The sequence below is a fragment of the Ahaetulla prasina genome, chromosome 4 (assembly GCF_028640845.1).
Source record: "Ahaetulla prasina isolate Xishuangbanna chromosome 4, ASM2864084v1, whole genome shotgun sequence".
NCBI classification, from domain to species: domain Eukaryota; kingdom Metazoa; phylum Chordata; class Lepidosauria; order Squamata; family Colubridae; genus Ahaetulla; species Ahaetulla prasina.
The window spans coordinates 83,719,594-83,744,561 of NC_080542.1; the positions used below are offsets into that span (position 1 = coordinate 83,719,594).

The following is a 24,968-nucleotide window of genomic DNA, read 5'->3' on the forward strand; positions in this document are numbered from 1 at the left end:
TAAATATAGAACAGAAACAGGAAATGATTACTTATAAAGAACTTTTGTATGCTGAAGGAGGTAGATTGCAATTAAAATCATTACAGGTATTAAATCAAGAAGGGAGGAATTATACTTGGTTTCAATATGGGCAAATAAGTGCTAGATGGAAAGAAGATCAAAAAATTGGTATAATGCAAAGGGAGGAAAATTTAATAAAGCAAATTAGAAATCAGACCCAGGAGCATATAAAGAGATTGTATAATGTGTTGCTTGAAATAGATTCGGAAAAGGATTTGGTAAAGGATTGTATGATAAAATGGGCACAGAATATTCAGGAACCAATAATGTTGGAAATATGGGAGAAAATTTGGGTTAGAATAGAATAGAATAGAATTTTATTGGCCAAGTGTGATTGGACACACAAGGAATTTGTCTTGGTGCATATGCTCTCAGTGTACATAAAAGAAAAGATACGTTCATCAAGGTACAACATTTACAACACAATTGATGATCAATATATCAATATAAATCATAAGGATTGCCAGCAACAAGTTATAGTCATACAGTCATAAGTGGAAAGAGATTGGTGATGGGAACTATGAAACGATTAATAGTAGTGCAGATTCAGTAAATAGTCTGACAGTGTTGAGGGAATTATTTGTTTAGCAGAGTGATGGCCTTGGAAAACTGTTCTTGTGTCTAGTTGTTCTGGTGTGCAGTGCTCTATAGCGTCGTTTTGAGGGTAGGAGTTGAAACAGTTTATGTCCAGGATGCGAGGGATCTGCAAATATTTTCACGGCCCTCTTCTTGATTCATGCAGTATACAGGTCCTCAATGGAAGGTGTTGGTAGCAATTATTTTTCTGCAGTTCTAATTATCCTCTGAAGTCTGTGTTTTTCTTGTTGGGTTGCAGAACCGAACCAGACAGTTATAGAGGTGCAAATGACAGACTCAATAATTCCTCTGTAGAATTGGATCAGCAGCTCCTTGGGCAGTTTGAGCTTACTGAGTTGGCGCAGAAAGAACATTCTTTGTTGTCCTTTTTTAATGATGTTTTTGATGTTAGCTGTCCATTTGAGATCTTGCGATATGATAGAACCCAGAAATTTGAAGGTTTCTACTGTTGATACTGTGTTGTCAAGTATTGTGAGAGGTGGAAGTATGGAAGGGTTTTTCCTAAAGTCTACCACCATTTCTATGGTTTTGAGTGTGTTCAGTTCCAGATTGTTTTGGTTGCACCACAAGGCTAGTCGTTCGACCTCTCGTCTATATGCGGATTCGTCATTGTCTCGAATGAGACCAATCACTGTTGTGTCATCTGCGAACTTCAGTAGCTTGACAGATGGATCATTGGAGATGCAGTCATTGGTATACAGAGAGAAGAGAAGTGGGGAGAGCACACAGCCTTGGGGGGCCCCTGTGCTAATTGTACAGGTATTTGATGTGATCTTGCTTAGCTTCACCTGCTGCTTCCTGTTTGTTAGGAAGCTTGTGATCCACTTACAAGTCTGTTCCGGTACCTGTCGCTGGTTTAGCTTAGTTAGAAGAGTGTCTGGAATGATGGTATTGAATGCTGAACTAAAGTCTACAAAGAGGACCCTTGCATAGGTCTTTGGAGACTCAAGATGTTGTAGGATGTAGTGCAGAGCCATATTAACAGCATCATCTGTTGATCTATTTGTTCGGTATGCAAATTGCAAGGGGTCTAACAGCGGATCCATGATGGTTTTCAGGTAGGAAAGCACTAGCCTTTCAAAGGTTTTCATGACTACTGATGTTAAAGCAACTGTAGTCATTCAATTCCTTGATGGTGGGCTTCTTTGGCACTGGGATGATGGTAGAGCGTTTGAAGCAAGAAGGAACATAGCACATCTCTAGTGATTTATTGAAAATATGGGAGAAGATGGGGGCCAATTGGTCAGCACAGACTTTTCAGCAAGAAGGAGTTATCGTGTCTGGGCCTGGAGCTTTTCCTGGCTTTTGTCTGTGAAATAGGTCCTGCACTTCCTTTTCTGTGATCACTAGGGGTTGTGAACCCAATGAAATGGGGTCAGTTGTAGGAGGCTTGGCTGTTGTTGGTGTGTCTGAGATGGTGGTTGTGGAGATAGGTGGCTGTAGTTTCCTTTCAAACCTGCAGTAAAACTCATTCAGGTCATCTGCCAGTTGTTGATTACCTTCAGCCTGGGAAGGAGGTTTGCCATAGCCGGTGATATTTTTAAGAGTTTTCCACATGTTTGCTGGTTCATTTGCTGAAAACTGATTCTTTAGCTTTTCAGAGTAGCTTCCTTTTGCTGCTCTGATCTCCCTTGTTAGTGCATTTCTGGCCTGATTGTACAGCATTTTATCACCTTTTCTGTAGGCTTCCTCTTTGGAATGTCGTAGCTGCTTAAGTTTAGGTGTGAACCAAGGTTTGTTGTTACTGTATATTCGCAAGTTCCTTGTAGGTACACATAGGTCTTCACAGAAGCTGACATGATATTACAGTATCTGTGAGTTCATCCAGGTCTGCAGAGGTATCTTCAAAGATATTCCAATCAGTGCAGTCAAAACATGCCTGTAGCTTTAATTTTGATTCCTCCGTCCAGGTCTTCACTGATTTAATTGTTGGTTTTGTGGTTCTAAGTCTTTGCCTGTAAGCAGGTACAAAGTGAATCATGCAATGATCAAAGTGTCCTACAGCTGCACGTGGTAAAGACCGATAAGCATCTTTTAGTGTTGTGTAGCAATGGTCTAGAGTATTCTTGCTTCTGGTGGGACAATTGACATGCTGAAAGTATTTTGGTAGCTCTTTCCTCAAGTTTGCCTTGTTTAGATCTCCCAAAACAATGGACAGTGAATCAGGGTGTTTGGCTTTAGCCTCCATGATTTAGTCAGCTAGAGTTCGTAATGCCTTGTTTACACAGGCTTGTGGTGGGACATAAACAGCAATTAGAAGAAATGAGGAAAATTCACGAGGCAAATAGTATGGTTTGCAGTTGATAATTAAAGTCTCTAAATTGTTGTCACAGAATTTGTAAATTATGTTAAAATCTTGACACCAGGTTGAATTAATATATAGGCATAAGCCTCCTCCTTTCTTTTTACCAGATGTTTCTGGAATTCTGTCTGATCGTTCAATTTGAAATCCTGGAATGTTCAGGCTGCTATTTTCAATTGATTCATTTAACCAGGTTTCAGAGAAGCATAGGACTGCTGAATTGCGAAAATCAGAATAGTATTTGTTTAAGAGGAGTATTTCATCCATCTTATTTGCAAGTGAGCGTATATTTGTTAGGAAAATTGAAGGCAGAGGAGTTTTAGTGCGAGTTCTTAGCTTGATTAAGATCCCAGATCGTTTATCTCGTTTCCTTCGTTTCCGTCATTTGATTTTTTTAGTAATCCATGGCTCCGTGGGAATTGCCTCCTCCTGTGTTAGAATCTCCTCTGTGTTTGTAAAGACAGGCGGGGGTGAGATTAAAGAAAGCTGCTCCTTAAAGAAATGTTCCTTAATTTTTAGCGGATGGTCTCGTGAGTAGGAAATCCGTAGTGAGTCACAGAGAACAATTAGAAATAAAGAAACAATTAGAGAGCATTTCACCGAGGCAGCCTTCGTCGGCGCCATCTTAGGTAACACTAGAAATGTTAAGTTTACACAAGCACAGAATTTAAGGGAAAATTTTTATAAGATGTTTTATAGATGGCACTTAGATCCCAAAAAATTATCATGTATGTATCCTAATATCCAAGCGAAATGTTGGAGGTGTGATTGTGATGACGCTACATATTTTCATATTTGGTGGACTTGCAAGAAAATTAAGGTCTTTTGGATAAGAATTTGGTGGATTATTCAAAATGTACTGAAGAAGAAGATAAAGTTCCTGCCACAATTTTTCCTTTTGGGAATTATAACGGATTGTACAGGGATTGAGACTAAACTGATTCTGAATTTAATAACAGCAGCAAGACTGTTGATTGGACAATACTGGAAGAAAGAAGAGGTACCTACAATAGAAGAATGGATACTGAAAGTCATTAATTTGGCTGAGATGGCTAAAATCTCAGCTTTTTTAAAAGACAGTACGCAGGAAAGATATTTAATTGAATGGAAAAAATGGATTGATTATCTACAAAATAGATATCAGATTAAGAAATATCAGATTGCCTTTGAATAATTAGAAAGTTATTTTATGTAATGGGGAGGGGGTTGGGAGATGAAAAGCTTTGGATGTGGTTATTTGGATTGGAAAGGAAAATTTTATTCTATGTTTGGTTTATGTATAAAAATACCTTGTGATTGACCCGGGAAGCCGGGGGGGGGAGGGAGGGGGGAAGGGGGTTTTTTGGGAGGGAGGGGGGAAAAGGGGAAAAATGTTTTTGTTTTTTAAAACTCTTTCAATAAAAAAAAAAGAGTATTTTTTCAAACACGCAAAAGAGCAGTTCTTAACACATGATTTTTAAAAGCCTTATCCACCTTTTTGCCATAAATTAAATATGCATGCCATCCATATAGCAAGTCATAACCTTTTATATTCAGGATTCTTTCCTCCGTTAAATTAAACCAATCACTTATTGCAGAGAAAGCAGCTGCTTCATAATATAATTTAAAATTGGGCATTTTTAAACCTCCCCTTTCCCGAGAATCTTGAATTATTTTCATTTTAACCCTCGCTTTTTTACCTTCCCATATAAATTTATTAATTCCCTTCTGCCATTCCTCAAGATTCTTATCTTTCTTAATTATTGGTATCATCTGAAAGAGGAATACAAATCTAGGTAAAACATTCATTTTAATAGCAGCTATTCTCCCCAGCAAGGATAATTGCAATTTTTTCCAAACAATCAACTCCTTCTGAACTTTTTGCCTAAAATCTCATAGTTATTCTTATACAATTTCACATTTGACGATGTAATACAGACCCCTAACTATTTAACCTTCTTTACAATTTCAAATCCTGTTATTTCCTCTAATTTTTCTTTCTGCTGTCTTGCCATATTTTTTATTATCACTTTTGTTTTATTCTGATTTACCTTAAACCCTGAAACCTTCCCATATCGATCAATTATTTCCAACAGAGATATACTTGAATTTATAGGGTTTGTTAAAGTAATCACCAAGTCATCTGCAAAAGCTCTCAGTTTATATTCATGTTGTCTAACTTTAATTTCCTCTATCTCCTTTACTTCTCGTATTTTATCCAATTATGGCTCTAGAGTTAAAATAAACAATAATGGTGATAAAGGACATCCCTGTCTTGTTCCTTTCGCAATCTTAAAAGTTTCTGTTAAGCTACCATTAATTATAATCTAGGCTGTTGGCTCTCCATAAATTGCCCTAATTATTCTTACAAAACCATCTCCAAATTGCATTTTTTCTATTAATTTGAATAAAAAATCCCAATGCAATTGATCAAAAGCTTTCTCTGCATCGAGAAAAATAAATGCTGCTGGGGAAAAAAATTTCTTTTCTAAGTACTCCAATAAATTAACAATCTGCCTAACATTATTCCTCATATGTCTCCCTTTTATAAATCCAGATTGATCAGTATGAATTCTTTGCTGCAGAATTAATAATAATAATAATAATAATAATAATAATAATAATAATAATAATAATAATAATAATAATAATAATAATAATAATATAATATTTTAATTTGTATACCGCCCTTCTCCCGAAGGACTCAGGGCGGTTTACAGCCAAAATAAAATACAAAAACAACGCATACAATGCTTGAAACAAACATTAAAAACTTATTCAATTTGGCCCCATTTTAAAATACAATATCGACCCTGTAAAATTAATAAAAATTTAAACTCATAAAATCAGTTAAAAAATTTTAAAAAATTCAAGCCAGTCCAGCAAGACGGAATAAATAAGTTTTAAGTTCGCGGCGAAAGGTCCGGAGGTCATGTAGTTGTCGAAGTCTAGGGGGAAGTTTGTTCCACAGGGTAGGAGCCCCCACAGAGAAGACCCTTCCCCTGGGAGCCGCCAGCTGACATTGCTTGGCTGACGGCACCCTAAGGAGTCCCTCTCTGTGAGAATGCACCGGTCGCTGGGAGATAGAAGATGGCAGTAGACGGTCCCGTAAATATCCCGGTCCTAAGCCATGGAGCGCTTTAAAGGTGGTCACCAATACCTTGAAGCGCACCCGGAAGACAACAGGCAGCCAGTGCAGTCTGCGCAGGATGGGTGTTACATGGGAGCTCCGAACTGCTCCCTCAATCACCTGCGCAGCTGCATTCTGGACTAACTAGAGCCTCCAGGTGCTCTTCAAGGGGATCCCCATGTAGAGAGCATTGCAGTAGTCCAAGCGAGAGGTAACAAGAGCATGACTGACCGTGCATAGGGCATCCCGGTCCAGGAAGGGGCACAACTGGCGAATCAGCTGATAAAAAGCTCTCCTGGAGACGGTCGTCAAGTGGTCTTTAAAGGACAACCGCCCATCCAGAAGAACGCCCAAGTTGCACACCCTTTCCATCGGGGCCAATGACTCGCCCTCAACAGTCAGCCGCGGTTGCAGCTGACTGTACCGGAGTGCCGGCATCCACAGCCACTCCGTCTTGGAGGGATTAAGCTTGAGCCTGTTCCTCCCCATCCAGACCCGTACGGCTTCTAGACACCGGGACAGTACTTCGATAGCTTCGTTGGGGTGGCCTGGGGTGGAGAAGTACAGCTGCGTATCATCAGCGTACAGTTGATACCTCACCCCAAAACCACTGATGATCTCACCCAGCGGCTTCATATAGATGTTGAACAGGAGAGGCGAGAGAATCGACCCCTGCGACACCCCACACATGAGGTGCCTCGGGGTTGATCTCTGCCCTCCTGTCAACACAGTCTGCATCCGGTCAGAGAGATAGGAGGAGAACCACCGATAAACAGTGCCTCCCACTCCCAAACTTTCCAGCCAGCACAGCAGGATACCATGGTCGATGGTATCGAAAGCCGCTGAGAGGTCTAATAAATATTCCAATAGGTTAACAATCTGCCTAACATTATTCCTCATCTGTCTCCCAGATTGATCAGTATGAATTCTACGTTGTAAAAGTACCATTAATCTGTTTGCTATTATTTTAACAAAAATCTCATAATCATTATTTAAAAGTAAAATTGGCCTATAATTCCCAGGTTTAGAACAATCCTGTTCCTCTTTTGGTATCAATGAAATAAAAGAAGTTCTCCATAAGGGGGGAATTCCCCCTCCTAATTGTATCTGATTAAATAATTCCTTAGGTGGACCTAACATCTCATCCTATAAATTCCTATAATAATTAATCTTAAGACCATCCATACCAAGAGTTTTCACCATTTTTAATTGTAATTAATTGTTTAATTACCAAAATAATTTCTTCAGAAGTTATAGGCCGGTTCAATTCTTCCTTTTGTTCTAAAGTTAAATTTTTAACCTTATATTCCTTCAAATAATTATCAATATCCCTGTTCAATATATTATCTTTAAGGTATAAATTTGTGTAATATTCTAAAAAAGCTTTTTTAATTGTATCTGTTGATATCCCTCTTTACCTTTATATTCTATTTTTTCTATAGTGCGTTGTTTTTGTTTTTTCCTTAAAATGTACCAGGTCTGTTTGCATTACAAAAAGTATTATGTTTGGCATATTGTATATTTGTTGCCACCTGGTCAGCCATTATCATATTAAATTGACTCTGTAATAACTTTATTGCATCTTTAAGTTTTTGATCATGCGGATTATGTATTAATAATTGTTGTTTCTTATAAATTTCCTCTTCTAGATACCTACGCTGTCTTTGTTGCTTATTTCTCTGTCTATTATTAATATATATTAATACAATCTCATTAAAGCTTTACTGGCATCCCAAACCATTTCTATTCAAATTATAATCAAAAAATTCTTTCATCTGCTTTTTACATTGATTTACATTATCCTGATATCTAAACAAATTTTCATTTAGTCTCCATGTTCTTCTGCCTTCTTTTCCATATAGCAATTCCATCCAAACAGGATTATGATCAGACAAACATCTTGGAAATATCTTAGTTTTCTTCACCCTATAAAGCAAATCATTAGAAGTTAAAATAAAATCAATACGTGAGAAGGATTGATGCCTATCAGAGAAAAAAGTATAGTCTCTTTCCTCCAATTTCCGCAGTCTCCGTACATCTCTCAACTCAAAATCTTCTATCATCTCAAAAAAGGATTTAGGCAGCTTTGCATGTGCAGGTATCTTCTTAGAAGAAATTCTCTTGTCCTTTCGTGTATCTATTACTCCATTCCAATCTCCTAATATAATACACGATTTATAATCCCATAGAATTAACTTGTCATACAACATTCTATAAAAATTTTCTTGTTGCTGATTCGGTGCATATATACCAAGCAAAAGAGTCTTTTTTGTTTCTAATATAAGTTCAATGGCAATATATCTTCCGTGAGTATCTGCCTCTATTAACTTGGCTAGTATATCTTTTCTCAAATATATGACTATACCATGTTTTTTGTCCAAAGCAGAGGCAGCAAAATGTTTACCTAACTTTGAATTTATTAAGTATTTTTGATCTGATAATTTAATATGTGTTTCTTGTCAGCAAATTTTTTAAATCTTCACCTTTTTCTTCCTGTAATTCCCTAATTCTCAGTGCTCCTTCCATCATTCTATACTGCATCACCACCACTTGATCTTCATTTTGTCCAATTTTATTTGCATCCCTCCCATCTTATTTTCTAATTGCTGGTTTGACTGGACTATTTCTTGCACCTCCTCCTCCACCCCTCCAGTCTATTTGCCAAAACTTGAAAAGCCATCAAAATATCTTCTCTTATGTTTTTATTATTTTCTTTTATTTCTTTTCGTACTTTTTCATTATTATCTGTAATTTTTTCCATCATCTCGCTTGTTCCGTCTGCATATAGAAATCCACAAGGAAAAAATCAATTAAGCAGAGATTGACACCTTCTTCTTTTCCTGCCTTTGCAGGAGTGCACTGAAGATCGGAGCTTGGCATGATTACAGTGGGACTCAACCCTCCGGGGCTCTACATAACAAAACAAAGCCCCTGGGGAGATCTACCACTCTCCCGCCGCTCTATCCTCTCCCTTTCTCCCAGGGAGAGAAATTGAAGCCGGTGAACAGCTGTTTTTCGCTGTTTTTGCCGGCTTTTACGATATTCAGTGTGGAGCGCCTTAATTAGGCACTTAGCGAAGAAGGTGGTGCCACCGGAAGTCCTCTTATCAAATTTTTCTGATATCATCCCTAATAAAAACAGTTCAGGTTTAAAGTCTACATGTTTCCGTATTATCTTTTCTAGCTATCTATGTATTTTTGCCCATTTTTTTTTTATTTTAGCACAAGTACATATGATAAAAGTGCCCGACTTTTGATTACATTTCCAACATTTGTTAGACATATAACATTTTAGCTAACCTCGCAGGTGATAAATGCCATCTATAAAACATTTTATATAAATTTTCTTTATAAGATGTTGCCATTGTTAATCTATAGTTCCTTTCCCATAAATTTTGCCATTTATCTAATTCTCTGTTATAGCAAAAAAAAAATAATCCCATTGTATCATTGTGTCTTTTATTTGTTCATCCTCCATTTTTAAATTTAGCAAAAGGTTATATACCTTCTTAATTAATTTTTTATCAGAGTTCAACAGTGTCTTATCAAACTGTGTTTTCCTTTATAAAAGCCATATCTATTTTCTATCTAGATTGTTTTTGCAATTGGGGTCACCATGATAGTATAATGTCCTGTTCTTCAAGCTTTTGCTTCAATTTTAATTTCCCGTCAGTGTCCAAAATGTCTTTATATGTCACAATTTTTTCAAGCTTCACTAGATTTGGATATGTAAAAGCTTCCATCATTCAGAACCATCCTGGAATTTTCAAGTATATTTTAGACTTTTATCTTAGATTTTCCATATCAATATTAGTGAATTTCTTATAAAGTGATTTTGAAAATACTGTGGACTTTATTTTTCTCATACCATAGGAAGTCGTGCCATCCTAACTGTAAATCATGTCTTTCTAAATATAACAGTATCTTTTGTCTGAAAGTTATCCATTCTTTTAACCACGTTATCACACATAAATGGTAATATAAAAATCAGTCTGATAATCCAAACCCTCCATTTTCTTTAGATTTTTGTAGCATTTTCAATTTTATTCTCACTTTTTTCCTTGCCAAATAAATTTCAGCATCAATTTGTTCAAATCATCACAGGACGGTTTGTAACAGGAAAAGCAGTTTTGGTAGGATATTCATTTTTATCGTGGCAATCCTTCCAAACATTGACAAATGTAGATTTTCCATTTTTTTCAAATCTAATTTTATTTGCTTAAGTGGTTTTATATAATTGTCTTTTTTATTGTTGTGTATCTTGCTGTTAAGTGTATTCCCAAATATTTAACTTTCTTACCTATTTGAAAGTCCACTTTTTTCTGCCAGTTTTTCTTTTTGTGTGAGATTTTTAAATATAACTTTAGTTTTTCTTTATTTATTTTCAGTCCTGTTACCTCTCCAAATTCTATCTCTTTAACAGCTTCAGAATTGTCTCTAGAGGTTCTTCTATAATAAATACCAAATCATCTGCAAATGCTTGTAATTTATATTTTTCCTCTCTTATCTCCAGTTCCTTTCTATATTTTGTCTGATATTCCTGTTCAAAATTTCTAAAGTTGATATAAATAGTAGAGGCGATAGCAGACATCCTTGTCTTATCCCTTTTGTTATATTAAAACTCTCTGTATAGTCCCCATTTAGAACTACCTTAGCTATTTGTTTATGATATGTTTTCTTAATTTCATTTATAAATTCTTCTCCAAAGTCCATATAGTTTAGTTGATGTGTTATAAATTGCCAACTCACATTGTCAAAGGCCTTCTGGGCATCTAAGATTAGTGCTATTTGTTTTCCTGGATGTATTTTATAATATTCTAATATATCTAAGATAATCCTAAAATTGTGCTTTGTCTTTTTGGTAAAAAACCATTTTGATCTGGGTAAATAAATGTAGTAAAAAAAATTCAGTCTCTCTGCTATTATTGAGGCAAAGATTTTATAGTCTACATTTAGAAAGGATATTGGTTGATAGTTTTTTATCTGTGTCAAATCTACATCTTCTTTTGGTATTAGCATAATATTTGCTTCTGTCCATGTGTTTGGTAATTTAGCTTCTGATAGTTCGTTACAAATGTCTTTCAGTGGCAAACTTAACAAGTCTGCAAAACATTTATAAAATTCTGCTGGTAGCCCATCTTGGCCTGGCGTTTTATCATTCTTCTGTCTTTTTATCACTTCTGTTAGCGCTTCCATTGTTACTTTCTCATTTAGTATAATTTTAAAGTTTTCTGGTACTTTGGATAAGTTGGCTTCTTCTATATATTGTGTTATTTTTTTCCATAGGTTTATTTTCTGTATCATAACTTTTCAAAATAGTCTTTAACTATTCTTTTTATTGACTCACTTTGAAAATGTATGAATCCCTGACCATCTTGCAGTGTATTTATTACCTTTTTCTCTTTTTCTTTTTTCAGTTTATATGCCAACCGTCTTTCGGATTTATTTGCATTCTCTTAGGTTTTGTTTTGCCCTTTTGTTGAGCTATTTCTTCTGAAACTATTACATTCAATTGATGTTTAATTATCTCCATTTGTCTTTTAAGTGTTTTCTTTTGTGGATCTCTTTGATGTTCCAACTGCAATTTCTTATACTCTTCTTTCAATATCATAATCCTATGAACCTATGGCACACATACCAGAGGTGGCACACAGAGCCCTCTCTGTGGGGACATGCGCCATCACTCCAGCTCAGCCAGATAGTCATCGGGTTTCTGGCTCTCTGGCCCGTGCATGCCTTCCGATTTGGGCACTCTGTGCCTAAAAGGTTCGCCATTACTGTCCTAGTCCATTGCTTTTTCTCTTTGTTTGTTTGTTGTTGTTTTTTAAGCTATGTAGGTTATAGCTAACCTTCTAAAGTATGCTTTGGCTGTTTCCCATACATTCTGGGGCAATGTATCTCCTCTTTTATTTTCTTTAAAGAAAAAATCCATTTCATTTGCTGCCGATTTTGTATCTTTATCTCTTAATATGGTTTGGATCAATGTCCACGTAAGGTTCTTCTCCAAATTCAAATAAGTTGACTTTGTATATAATATACAAATGGATGAAGACTATTGCTTGACACAGTGTAAGCCGCCCTGAGTTTTCGGAGAAGGGCGGGATATAAATGCAAATTTTTAAAAAAAATTAATTTTACTGGATTGTGGACTGTCCAAACATTAAGTTCTATTTCCACCTCCAGTATATCAGTTCTTAGTTCTGGGGACATCCATATTCGAGACCATGATTTATGTCTATTTGAATAAAATATATATTGGGTCTTTTTCAAATTTATTTCTCTTCAGACATCTTGTATACAAATTTCTTCTATCATTTTAAAGAACGTCTTAAGTAGTTTCTTTTTTCCCTAGTTTAGTGCTTTTATAGTCTAATGTTTCATCCACAATTGCATTAAAATCTCCTAGAAGGCAAATATTTTAATAATCCGTTTCCAATATTTTCTTATGTAATGCTTGGTAAAAAATTTCTTGCTTATTATTTGGTCGATATATTGACATTATCAAAACCCTTTTTTAAATTAATTATTATTTCCACCATCAAAATTCTTCCTTCTTCATCTAGTTTATCTGTTTAGAATCCAATGATTCTTTAATATATAAGGCTACTCCTTTTTTTTTCTTTTTTTTTCTTTCTTTTTTTTTTTTTGCTGTGCCGATGTAAAATATAATTTTCCAATTTTTGGACATTCTAAAAATTATAGTGTTGTTTCTTTATGTGCGTTTCTTGCAAACCAATTATTTCTGGTTGTGAATTGTGTAAAAGTTTAACAGGGGAGTTTAGTCCATTTATATTAATTGAAAGGATCTCATTTCTTTTCTCCATCTTACTTAATTATATTTTCCAAATAAAGGAAAAGTTTTGAATCTCATGAGAAACAACAAAGAAAAACATGACAAGAAATCAAAATCTATGACATTATTATTAATGTTGTTAGGAATAAAAGGGAGAAATATAAAGTTGGACTATTTGATCAAGGTTAATGTAGTTACATTGTTATATCTGGTAACCATTAATGAACTTCTGCAGACACCAGAACTGAAATAATGATGCTGTATGGAATTGTTTATAGATTAGAGATGGGATATGGGAAGAAAAGTCATTTGTTTTATTTTAAGAGATGGTGATATTACTAAAATAGTTTATACTTGTAATAAAAATTGGAAGTCTTTATTTTCTTTTTCTTTACTATAATTTTTCTTTTCTTTTTTCTTTCTACTCTTTCTATTATTACAGTAAGCAACTTTTCTATTGTATCTTGTTTCCATTAGCTTTTACTATTATATCTTTGTAACCTTTGTTAAATTATTCTAAAAATAGGGAAAATGCTCTATTAACTGACATTCATTTGTAAATATTATAGGAAATGGGGCAAACTAGCAATTTGATATATTATATATATTATAAATAAGCTTTGCTATTACAGACAATTAAAACTAATTGAATAAATATTAAGTCATAAACTAGCATATATAAAAACTATGCCAATTATCCTACTACTTTATCTGTTTTCACCCACTGCATTTGTGTTCTTAATCAATCTTGGTTCACAGGTTATAGAGTTGTTGGTTTTCAAACATTATTCTTTATTCTGAACTTAGTAATTAAATTAATCAGTAATTCTAGTTCATAAGAATAGTTTCCATCAACCTAATGGAATTTAGTAACAAAGAGAAATTATTAAAGAATAGAAAATAAGATATCCAACTGAATTGTTTGGAGGTAGTTAGAGAACTTTTGTAGTACATATCCTTGATTGTGATTTATACTCTTGGTTTTATATTTAATAAATATTAATATTCTAAACTATGGTTTAAATTTTCTGAATTATAATATATTTTTTCCTTTCAGTTCAGCAAATGCCACTCCAGAATTTGAAGGACGTGGCGGTGAAGAACTTGGCATTGAGATCGCAAATACCCTCTATAGGATATTTAATAATGAGAGCAGTATTGACTTGAAAACCCTTTGTGTTAATCCCAGACAGCATTGCTGGATACTTTATGTTGATGTCTTGGTGAGTAAATTCTTTGTGAATATAAATTAAATTTAAGCTCGAGAGCTTGTTTCTTTGGAAGTCTAAATATTACCACACACTTGGATGCATTTATTTTATTCATTAGATATTTTATCCTGCATTTATTACTTTTGTGAGTAACTAAAACCAGAACAATACTCCTTCCTCCTTCTGTTTTCTCCATAGCAGCAACCCTATGAGTGAGTTGAGAGAATGTCAAACTTGATACAAAGCCATCCATTCAGTATTCAGTTATCTACCTTTTACATCTCTTTTATATTCCGCAATTGCCTGGGCCCTCTTTTTATTCTAGCTTGCTTCCAGAAGTTGTGAATGCTCCAACACTGGAAGTTTTAAAGAAGAGAGTGGACAACCGTTTGTCTGAAATGGTATAGAGTTTCCTGCCTGAGCAGGAAACTGGATGAGGACCTCCAAGGTCCCATCCAATTCTGTTGTTCTGTTCTGTTATTCTACTACTACATGGAGAAATTTGGTATTTCTGGTTCCTAAATGGAATTCTGAAAACAGTTGGTATACTCGATAGCTCCTGTTGTGTTTATGATAATGATGATGATTCATCACATGATTCGTCAGCTAGATGTTCAGACTGGATTTGGCATTTTTGGCTGCCTATCAAGTTCTTTCCAAGGACTTAGGCTAGGCAGATGAGGATGTTTGATGGTATTTAAGATATTGTCTCAGGATGAAAGCTGTTCTGAGTAAAGCCACCTTTTGTAATTGATTGATGGCGAATTTGTCAATGCTGATGGTGTTCAAGTGGTGCTCTAGTTGTCTTGGGTTGCATCCAAGGCACTTGTTACTGTTTGGTATTAGCTTTGTTGGCTTGTCATTCTATTTCTATTTGCAGGTATTTGTATTTTGTTATCTTCTCTAGTTCTTTATCTTCTATTCTCTTGTCTCTAGGCTTGCCACGTCCACTAGCCGGATTTTTTTGCTTTTCTTATTGACAGTTGTTATACCTGGGGTGTTATATGACAGGTGCCTGTCTGTTTGAATTTTAAAGTCTCAGAGCTATTTAGCTTCTTCATTTTCTATGACTTTCTCTATTTTATCATCCACCAATTGCTTACAGACAAATGATATTTCTTGCAGTTCTTCCAATGCAGCATTGTTGCTACTTTGTCATGCCGTTGCTTGTAGTCAGTCTGTGTGATCTTCTTGCAACAGTGAACCAAGTGGTTCACTGTTTCATCAGCTTCTTGGCATAGGCAGCATTTGCTGTCTGTTGCTATGTTCTCAATTCTGGCTTTGATTCTTAAGGCTTGGTTTTGTGCAGCCAGAATAAGCCATTCTGTCTCTTTCTTTAACTTTCCTGTTCTTAGCCATTGCAAAGTCTTGTTGTTATTTGCTTTGCCTGCTATTTTTTAATGTATTGACCATGTAATGCTTTGTCTTCCCATGCCGCCACTCTGTTCATTGGGTCTTGTTTGATTCCACCTCAATTGCAATGAAGGCAGCACTTGGTCTGTCCAGTACTCATTAAGCCTTCCTGGTATATTAGTTTCTACACTGTTCTTCAGATGTTCTTACAATGCTCTTTTTTCTTTTTCAACCATTTGATGTACCTGCAACATTCCATACCCACCTACATTCTTTTGTAGATAGAGTTTGTCTCTATCTCTGCGAGGATGAAGGGCATGATTCATTGTCATTATTTTTCTGGTCTTCCTATCAGGGGCTTTTATTCTGCTTGAGTCCATTATTCCAGTTGTGTAACTAATGACTGAAATTGCCCAGGTGTTGATTGTCTTGATGGCATTTCCTCCACTGTTTGAACTTTAAGATCTTCTTCATGCTCATGTTTTCTTGTTAAACGTATTCATGTATAACCTTTTTTCTTGATTTCAGAATGCTTGAAATTGTCAGGTATACCCAGATATTTGCAGTGATCATCTTTTTCAAACTCTTGATGTTATTCTTTTTTTTAATTGTTTATTTATATATATTTTCTTCTTTAAATTACATAAATGCTTAATGAGCATTTTGTCTGGTTCCATTTGTTCATATAAAGTATTAATAAACTGATAGTGAGAGTAATATTAATAACTGTACTTAAAATACTAATTGCTTCTTTGTAATATGATTCTTATATAATTTACTTACATCATTAATATACAATAATGATAATATTTGTAGTAATAATAATAATAATAATTGCAATTTTAATATTAATGTTTACTTATAAGTAATGCAATTTCTTGCATTCTTTTCTTATATATAGTATTAATCTTTCATCTTCTAGTTTCCATATCTTTTATCCAACCATTGATAGAACGTATCCCACGTTAGAAAATATTCTGTTTCTTCCTTATCATTTATCCTAAGCTATCCATCTCTGCACAGTTTTTTGTTTTAACTTTTTCCCACACTAACAGTAATATGTTTCTTACATAATGTCTTTGGAAGTATCTATGTATTTTATTCTTCTCATACCACTAGAAAGCGTTGTGGTAGTTGAAGATCATGTCCCTCCAAAATTAATAAATTTCTATATCTCATATTTACCCACTCTTTCAGCCAGGTAAGTACCAATGCCTGATAATAAAGCTGGTAACCCAAAACCCCCATTATTTTTAGATTCTTGCAACATTTTCAATCTTATTCTTGCTCTTTTCCCCTTCCAAATATAATTCAACATTAATTTGTTCAATTCATCCAAAAAAATGATCTAATTTTATAGGAATTGTTTGAAACAAAAAAAGTAATTTTGGCAGTATATTCATTTTTATAGTAGCTATTCTTCCTACCATCTATAATTGCAAGTTCTACCATTTCTGCAGATCTCGTTTAATTTGTTGCATTAATTTTGTATAATTATCTTCTTTAATTGTTGTACATCTTGCTGTTAAATAAATTCCTAGGTATTTCACTTCGTTTACCACCTGAAAATTTATTTTTTTTACCAACTCATTTTTCTGTTTCTCTGTAAAGTTTTTAATCAATATCGTTGTTTTTTCTTTGTTTATTTTCAAGCCTGCCACTTCTCCATATTCTTCTATTTTTCTTATTAGCTTGGAACCAGTTTCTAATAGTTCTTCTAAAATAAATACCAGGTCATCCACAAATGCTTGTCATTTATGTATTTCTTTTTTATTTCTATCTGTTTTATAGCTGAGTCTTGTCTAACATTTCTATTTAGCACTTCCAATATTAATATAAATAGTAATGGAGATAATGAACATCCTTTCTTACGTCAAAATTCTCTGTCGAGTCCCTATTCACAATCACTTTTGCTGGTTGTCTAGATTACATTGTTTGAATCGTATTTATAAACTTTTCACCAAAGTTCATACATTAGTTGTTGTAGCATAAATTGCCAATTTAAACTGTCATATGCTTTTTGTACATCTAAAAAAATCAATGTATTTGTTTTTCTGAATATACTTCCTTAATATTCAAATTTATCTAAAATTATTCTTATATTATTTTTGATTTGTCTTTTTGGTAAAAATCCGTTTTGATCTGAATGTATGAATTCATTCAAAAACCTTTTAAGTCTTTCCACTATTATCGAATAATAATAGTGATATTGGCCTATAATTCTTTATTTCAGTTAAATTCAAGTATTCTTTTGGGATTTGTTTCCCTCCAACTCTTTGGTATCTTAGCTTCTAAAAATGCTTCATTGTAAACCTGTAACATTGATGTACTTAATACATCTTGTAGATATTTATAAAAATCTGCTGGCGGTCCATTTGGCCCTGGTGTTTTATCATACTTTTGTCTTTTAATCGCTTCTGTCAATTCCATAATTGTTATTTTTTCATTTAACATAGTTTTCACCATTTCAGGTACTTTTAGTAATTCTGCTTTTCCTAAATATTGTAATATTCTTTCCTGTGGCACTTTTTCTTGGTCATATAATTTTCTATAGAACTCCTGAATTATTTTCTTTTTACACCCGTTTTGGTACTGTAAGTCTCCCTTCTCATCTTGCAATTTACTTATCAATTTCCTCTCTTTTTCCTTTTTCAGATTCTTGATGTTATTCTGTAGGGCATCTTGATTACTTCAGTTTTCACTATTTTTCTCAGTTTGATGGTGAGTGTGGCACATTTGTCCAGTCACTATTGTTGTTGTTGTTGTTGTTTTAAAAAATCAATTCAGAGAAGGGATGTACAGAATAATTAGCATTTAAGATTTAAGCCAGGAAATCTGAAGCCAGCCTTTTTTAAACGGTCATCCCTCAGCATTTCTATCTATAAAGCAGAGAAATATTTTCCTACCTTTCATGGTTGTTTGCATATTACAAAGAGAATTGTTTAAACTTATACATTTATATCAGAATTATTATAAGAAGGAGATGATGAAATCATGGCTTTTAGAATAGAAAATGATTATAAAAATGATACAATAATAATTAAAATCTACTTTTTCAAAATTTCAGTTATTGGAGTGTGGTGGTAACTTGTTCGATGCCATCTCAATTGCAGTGAAGGCAGCACTCTTTAATACCAGGTAAAGAACACATCTCTTCAAAAGGCAGTTTTCAGGGTATTACCTACAAACTAACCATTAGTTTGTAGATCAACATAAGAATAAAAGTGAATATAGGCCTGAATATTTGCATCTTTTTTGGAGTTAGTGTTTTCATGTACAGGGATTTTCCTTTTTATTGAACTGTTCGATGAAAGTGATTTGTAAAGCACATTCTGTACAAATGAGAGGGTAACTGGCACACATGTAACATTTCCCACAATAAAGTTTGAAAATTCTAACCGTGCTATATATGCAGGCCAGATACATCCACACGGTATTATCTACTCTACCTACTTTTTTCCTTTCTTCCCCTTTTCCTGTGATTTGGAGATCTCATCTACTGAAAAAAATGGCTAGCGCAGTATGGATCATTTATATTTGTTTAGGAAGATTTATTTACTTTTAATTAATTAAAGTAATTATTCAAATCCTGTAACTCTTTTGAGCTTCCTAGCTTTGCCAAATAGCCTGATTCAGAATATCTAGTGCGGGGAGGGGGGTTCCACTATATTATAAAAAAGTTCCATAGCTGTTTGACAGATATTTGCAGGCTACTATTTCCAAGTGCCTTAGCTTTGGAATGAATCCTATTTTGGCACTGTGTATTTTCTTCTTTACAGATGGGGAGCTGTTCTAAATTACATATTTTTTTAAAAGCTAAGGAGTGTAGAATATTTTACAAATTGGTGACAAAAAGTTCTATTCAGGGCACAGACTAGCCTTTGACATACTTTTTACTGACTTCGCATCTTTGATGTTACATTTTAAAAAGGATTAATGGAATGCACTGCAGCTAGCATGCTGCTGTTAAAAGGAATGGAGAGGTCAAGTATGTGTTTCATACATTACCAAACAATATTTTCTAAAAGATCCACTTTAAATTTGTACATCCTGGATGTCACCATGACTAATTTGATACTGTCTGCAGGCCAAAATATCTGCCACTTTTCTCTCCTAAAATAGTCCCAGACACATTGTACCTAATATGTCAATGCAATAGATATTTCATTCTACAATAAAAACTAACAAAATAATATTAATTAATACATTGTTAGATCACTGCTGCACACACACTTCCTTGTGTGTCCAATCACACTTGGCCAATAAAAATTCTATTCTATTCTATTCAATCAAATATTAAACTAGGAAGCACAACACAATTACAAAATTACCTAAAACTTTTTTTTTTATTTACATTTATTTCCCGCCCTTCTCCGAAGACTCAGGGCGGCTTACATTGTGTAAGGTGCAACTTTGATGAGTGAACTATGAGTTCACTGCCAGATCAAAGATTCAAGGTCAAACTATGAACTTGAGCTTTCAAGAGGAATTCTACCCCATCCAACCTTGAATAAGAATTTTTGAACTAATGGTATTCTTAGCTTGTTTGACTTAAGCTTAGTTTGCAGCCTACATATCCAGTTCCCTAACCTCTTTGTAATGTGGTATGAATGGGACAGAAAGGTTTAAGTATCATATTATAGGTTAGTCTTCCCCAACCCGGATGTCCTCGAGATATATGGACCAGTTCTGATAATCTATTCCTCAAAATTCTGGAAGTTTATACATAGGGACATAACACAGGTAAGGAATAATACAATATTTACACAGTCAAGCTATTGTCAAAAGCTCCAGAACTACCTTGTAAAAAAAGGTAGAAAGAAAGAAATTCTCAAGAAAAATGTGGAGCCATGATAAAATTGTAAGGTTTACTTAACTTGATTAAGTGGCTGATAATAAATTAAACAGGCAAAATAGCTGATAATATGCTGCTGATAAAGTTAAATTGTAATAGATTTAGTTAATCTATTTCATTTAGGAGAACCATCACCACAACCACATAGTATGGTATATATATCACCTTTTGTTGTGATTTCGCTCCCCAAGCCTGTCCTCATGGAGGAGAGTGACTCGGAGAGTGAGGGAAAGGAGCCAGCAAGGCCTCCCTCGCCAGAACCCTCCTCGCTTGCACTGCCCCAAGTTCCAGCTGCAGGCCAGGAGGAGGAGCTGACAAGGCCTCCCTCTCCCGCACCCTCCTCCTCCCTGGCAACGCCTCAAGTCCCAGCTGATGACGATCAATCCTGTATTGATCCGAGGCAGCGACAAAAAGATAAGCGTGTGCAGCAGAGGAAAAGGCGTGGCAGGCTCAGAGATTGCTGAGTCACTGAGCCACACCCCACAGGGTATAAAAGTGGGTGGAGCTGCCATGTGGCCCTTGTGACAGACAAAAAAGCTACCAAAGGTGCACTGCAACTCGGTTGTTGGAAGGTTAAAGGACTTTGTCAGTGAGTTTTGGCAACGGATCTTGGACACGAGATAACGGACTCAGAACTTGGTAGACCTTTGCACAGTCACTGCCAAGTCTTTCCTCACCTGAAGAAAATCAGGTCTGTAGCAAATAAAAAGACTGGAAGACACGCTTCTTTACATTTGCTCTGTGAAGTGGGGAGGGGGACATAACATCTTATCCATCACCCCAACTTAACCATCTTCTAACTAAGATGGACCTGCAGCAGTTACAGCAGCAGTTACAGCAGCTGCGAGCTGAAAATCAACTGCTGCAGCAGCAAGTGGCTCACTTGGCAACCCAACTTGCTGCCCAGAATGCTTCTGCAGCCCCCCCACCTCCCACTCCTCCTCTTCCTCGCAAATGCCCAGTGACCGTGCCAGATAAGTTTTCTGGGCAGCCTGAGATGTTCCCGGACTTCTTGGGACAGAAGAAGTCTATGCGGCCGGAGGATTTCCCAGATGACCAGGCTAAGGTGGCATTCGTGATCAGCCTTCTTTCCGGCTCGGCTGTCTGATGGGCTTCCCCCCTTTTGCTCCAGGACAGCCCCTTGCTAGCAGACCACCAGGGGTTTTGGCAGCAACTGCGCCTCATATATGAGGACCCTGTTTGGACCCTGACGGCAACCAGGCACCTTAAAGACCTCCGTCAAGGGAAGCGCCTACTGCAGGAGTATATTGCCGAATTTCAGCTTTTACGCCAGGACTCTGACTGGAATGACACAGCGCTGGCGGACACGTTCCAGGAGGGCCTCGCAGAGGAGCTGCAGGATGAGCTGGCCCGGGTGGAGGTGCCGCGGACCCTCGACACGCTGGTGCCACTCTGTCTGCGTCTCGACGCCCGTCTTCAACGGCGACCGTCCCGTTGCCCCCCAGGGATCTGCCGTCGACGTCTGCGCCCCCCGCGTTCTGTGCCAACAGCGCTCTGGGACACCCCGCATTTTGTGGGTGCTGCGGAGGAGCCCATGGAGTTGGGAGTGGCCAGACCTCGCCTGACGGCCCAGGAATGGAGTCAGAGACGCCAAGGGGGGTTGTGCCTGTACTGCAGAGAGCCTGGACATTTCACCGCTTCTCGTCCCAGGAAACAAAGGGGGGTGCTCGAGCCAGTCCCTGAATCTCGGCGTGACCAGCCGGGAAACGGGGCAGGCCTGACTGCAGGGGAAACCTAGGTTGGGCACGTACCAAGCACCCACCGGAAATAGCGGATGTGGACTCTGGGCCCCCTCAGCATCTGATTTTGGACACCCAGGTGTGGTTGGCTAACCGGTCGGAGGGGATTCAGGCGCATGAGCTGGTGGACTCGAAGGCCATGACAAACTTTATGGACCAGGCCTTTGTGACCCATTTTGACATCCTGTTGGTTCCGGTCGACCCTCCGAAGAGGGTAGAGACGATTGATGGGCGAGATCGGCCCCATTAACTTCGCCACCCAGCCTTTGCGCCTAGCCATTGGGGACCATGAGGAGGCGATCCAGTTTTATGTCACGGCAGACCTTCATTTTCCCTTGGTCCTAGGACTGGCCTGGCTCCGGACCCACGACCCTTAGGTGGCCTGGTTGTGGAACGCCATCTCTTTCCTGAGTCTGCAGTGAGTCAATCACATACACCACACCTGTGCCGGCCAGGAAATCTCAACCCCGGTCGTTTCCATGCCTCCTGAGCTGATGGATTTTGCCGATGTGTTCAGCGAGAAGGAGGCGGACCGATTACCCCTGCATAGGCCCTACAATTGCCCTGTGGACCTGCTGCCCAATGCACTGCTACCCGTGGGATGCCTGTATTCCATGTCGGAGCCCGAGTTGGCCTCCCTCAGGGACTTCCTGGATAAAAACTTGGCCCACGGGTTCATCCGGCCTTCATCATCCCCCCTCTCGGCCCCAGTCCTCTTCGTGAAGAAGAAGATGGGGGGGACTTGCATTTGTGGTGCGATTACCACCGGCTAAACACCATCACAATGTGGAATCGCTACCCCTGCCGCTCATCCTGGAACTAATGGAGAGGCTGCAGGAGGCCTCGATTTTCACCAAGCTCAATCTCCGGGGGGCCTATAACCTGGTGCGGATGCGTGAGGGAGACGAATGGAAGACGGCGGTCAGCACCCGGTATGGATACTTCGAATACACCATCATGCCGTTCGGGTGCGAGAGGCACAGCGCCAAGACGTCTGGTCTCAGCAGCAGAGACTGGAGGTGGGCCCCACGTCTCCTTGGACTTTGGAGGAGGACTTACTCAAGTTCCGGGGGTGATTTTACATGCCCATGGGACCACTCTGAGCCCTCGTCATGACCCAGTGCCACGACAACCCTGCAGCAGGACATTTTGGGTTCTTTAAGACCCTCCACCTTATGATGCGGACCTTCTGGTGGCCCCGAGTGCAGCATGACGTGCACGCGTACGTAACGTCTTGCATGCCATGCTGGCAAGCCAAGGCTGCAACGGGGGCCCCTCCCGGTCTCTTCCAGCCCCTGCCGTCACCCGACAGACCCTGGGGGGGGATCTCCATGGACTTCCTGATGGACCTGCCGCTGTCCTCTAGGTTCACCACGGTGCTGGTGGTAGTGGACATGCTCACCAAGATGGCACACTTTATCCCGTGCTGCGGGCTGCCCACAGCCGCCAAGACAGCCCGTCTCTTCCTGCAGCACGTCTTCCGCCTCCACGGTCTGCCAGACAGGGTAGTTTCGGACCACGGAGTTCAGTTCACGGCTCGCTTCTGGAAGAGCCTAATGGCCATGTTGGAGGTGCAGGTATGCCTGTCGTCAGCGCACCATCCGGAGATTGATGGGGGTATGGAAAAGATCATCGGCATCCTGGAGCAGTACCTCTGCTGTTTTGTCAACCAGCAGCAGGACAACTGAGCCGATTACCTTTCCCTGACAGAGTTCGCCTTTAACAACTCCCAGCACACCTCCACCCAGATGATCCCGTTCTTTGCCAATGTGGGGCACCATCCATGGCTCTTCCCTCTGGCTCCAGCGGACTCCCCTGTTCCCGAGACACAGAACTTCCTGTCGGAATTGCACACGGTCCAGCAGCTGGTGCGTCAACAGCTGAATAGGTCGAAGGAAGACTACAAACAATTTGCCGACGACTCCCGACGGGCGATGCCCCCGCTGTCGGTCAGAGATCAGATGTGGCTCTCCACAAAACACCGACTGACTGACCGACCAGTAAAGAAGTTGGACCACCAGTTCATCAGCCCATTCCCCATCGAAGCGGTCATCAACCCAGTGGCCTACCAGCTGACCCTGCCATGATCCCTGCGGATCCACCATGTCGTTCACCGGTCCCTTCTGGTCCCTGAGGCCCCACCGTGTCCCCTTCGACACCCAGCGGCACCCGTCCCTCCAACGAAGTGCACAGCATCCGAGACTCCCGCTGGCTGAAGGGGTGCATCCAATATTCGATTGTGTGGGAGGGATATGTTCCGGTTACAGCACGGAGACGGCTTTGGTCGCGTTGGTGGATGATCTCTGGGGGGCCAGGGATAGGGGTTGCTCCTCTGTCCTGGTCCTATTAGACCTCTCAGCGGCTTTCGATACCATCGACCATGGTATCCTGCTGCGCCGGTTGGAGGGATTGGGAGTGGAAGGCACCGTTTATCGGTGGTTCTCCTCCTATCTCTCCGACGATGCATGAGCAGTGTTGACAGGGGGCAGAGGTCGGCCCGAGGCGCCTCACTTGTGGGGTGCCGCGGGGTCGATTCTCTCGCCTTCTGTTCAACATCTATATGAACCGCTGGGTGAGATCATCAGTGGCTTCGTGTGAGGTACCAGCTGTCGCTGATGACACCCAGCTGTACTTTTCCACACCGGGCCACCCCAATGAAGCTATCGAAGTGCTGTCCCGGTGTTTGGAAGCCGTACGGGTCTGGATGGGGAGAAACAGGCTCAAGCTCAATCCTTCCAAGACAGAGTGGCTGTGGATGCCGGCATCCCGGTACAGTCAGCTGGGTCCTCGGCTGACTGTTGGGGGCGGGTCACTGGCCCCGGTGGAGAGGTGCGCAACCTGGGCGTTCTCCTGGATGAACGGCTGTCTTTTGAAGACCATTTGACGGCCGTCTCCAGGAGAGCTTTCCACCAGGTTCGCCTGGTGCGCC

At 38.6% G+C, this 24,968-nt stretch overlaps 1 protein-coding gene across 1 annotated transcript in view; it reads left to right on the top strand.

Annotated features, from left to right (window-relative positions):
* EXOSC7 (exosome component 7) overlaps window positions 1–24,968 on the top strand; it is a 101,342-nt gene that overhangs the window by 69,576 nt on the left and 6,798 nt on the right. The window contains exons 4-5 of the mRNA XM_058182081.1: window positions 13,918–14,083; window positions 18,492–18,562. Coding sequence (XP_058038064.1) covers window positions 13,918–14,083; window positions 18,492–18,562 — 237 coding nt within the window. The remainder of the gene's footprint in view (window positions 1–13,917; window positions 14,084–18,491; window positions 18,563–24,968) is intronic.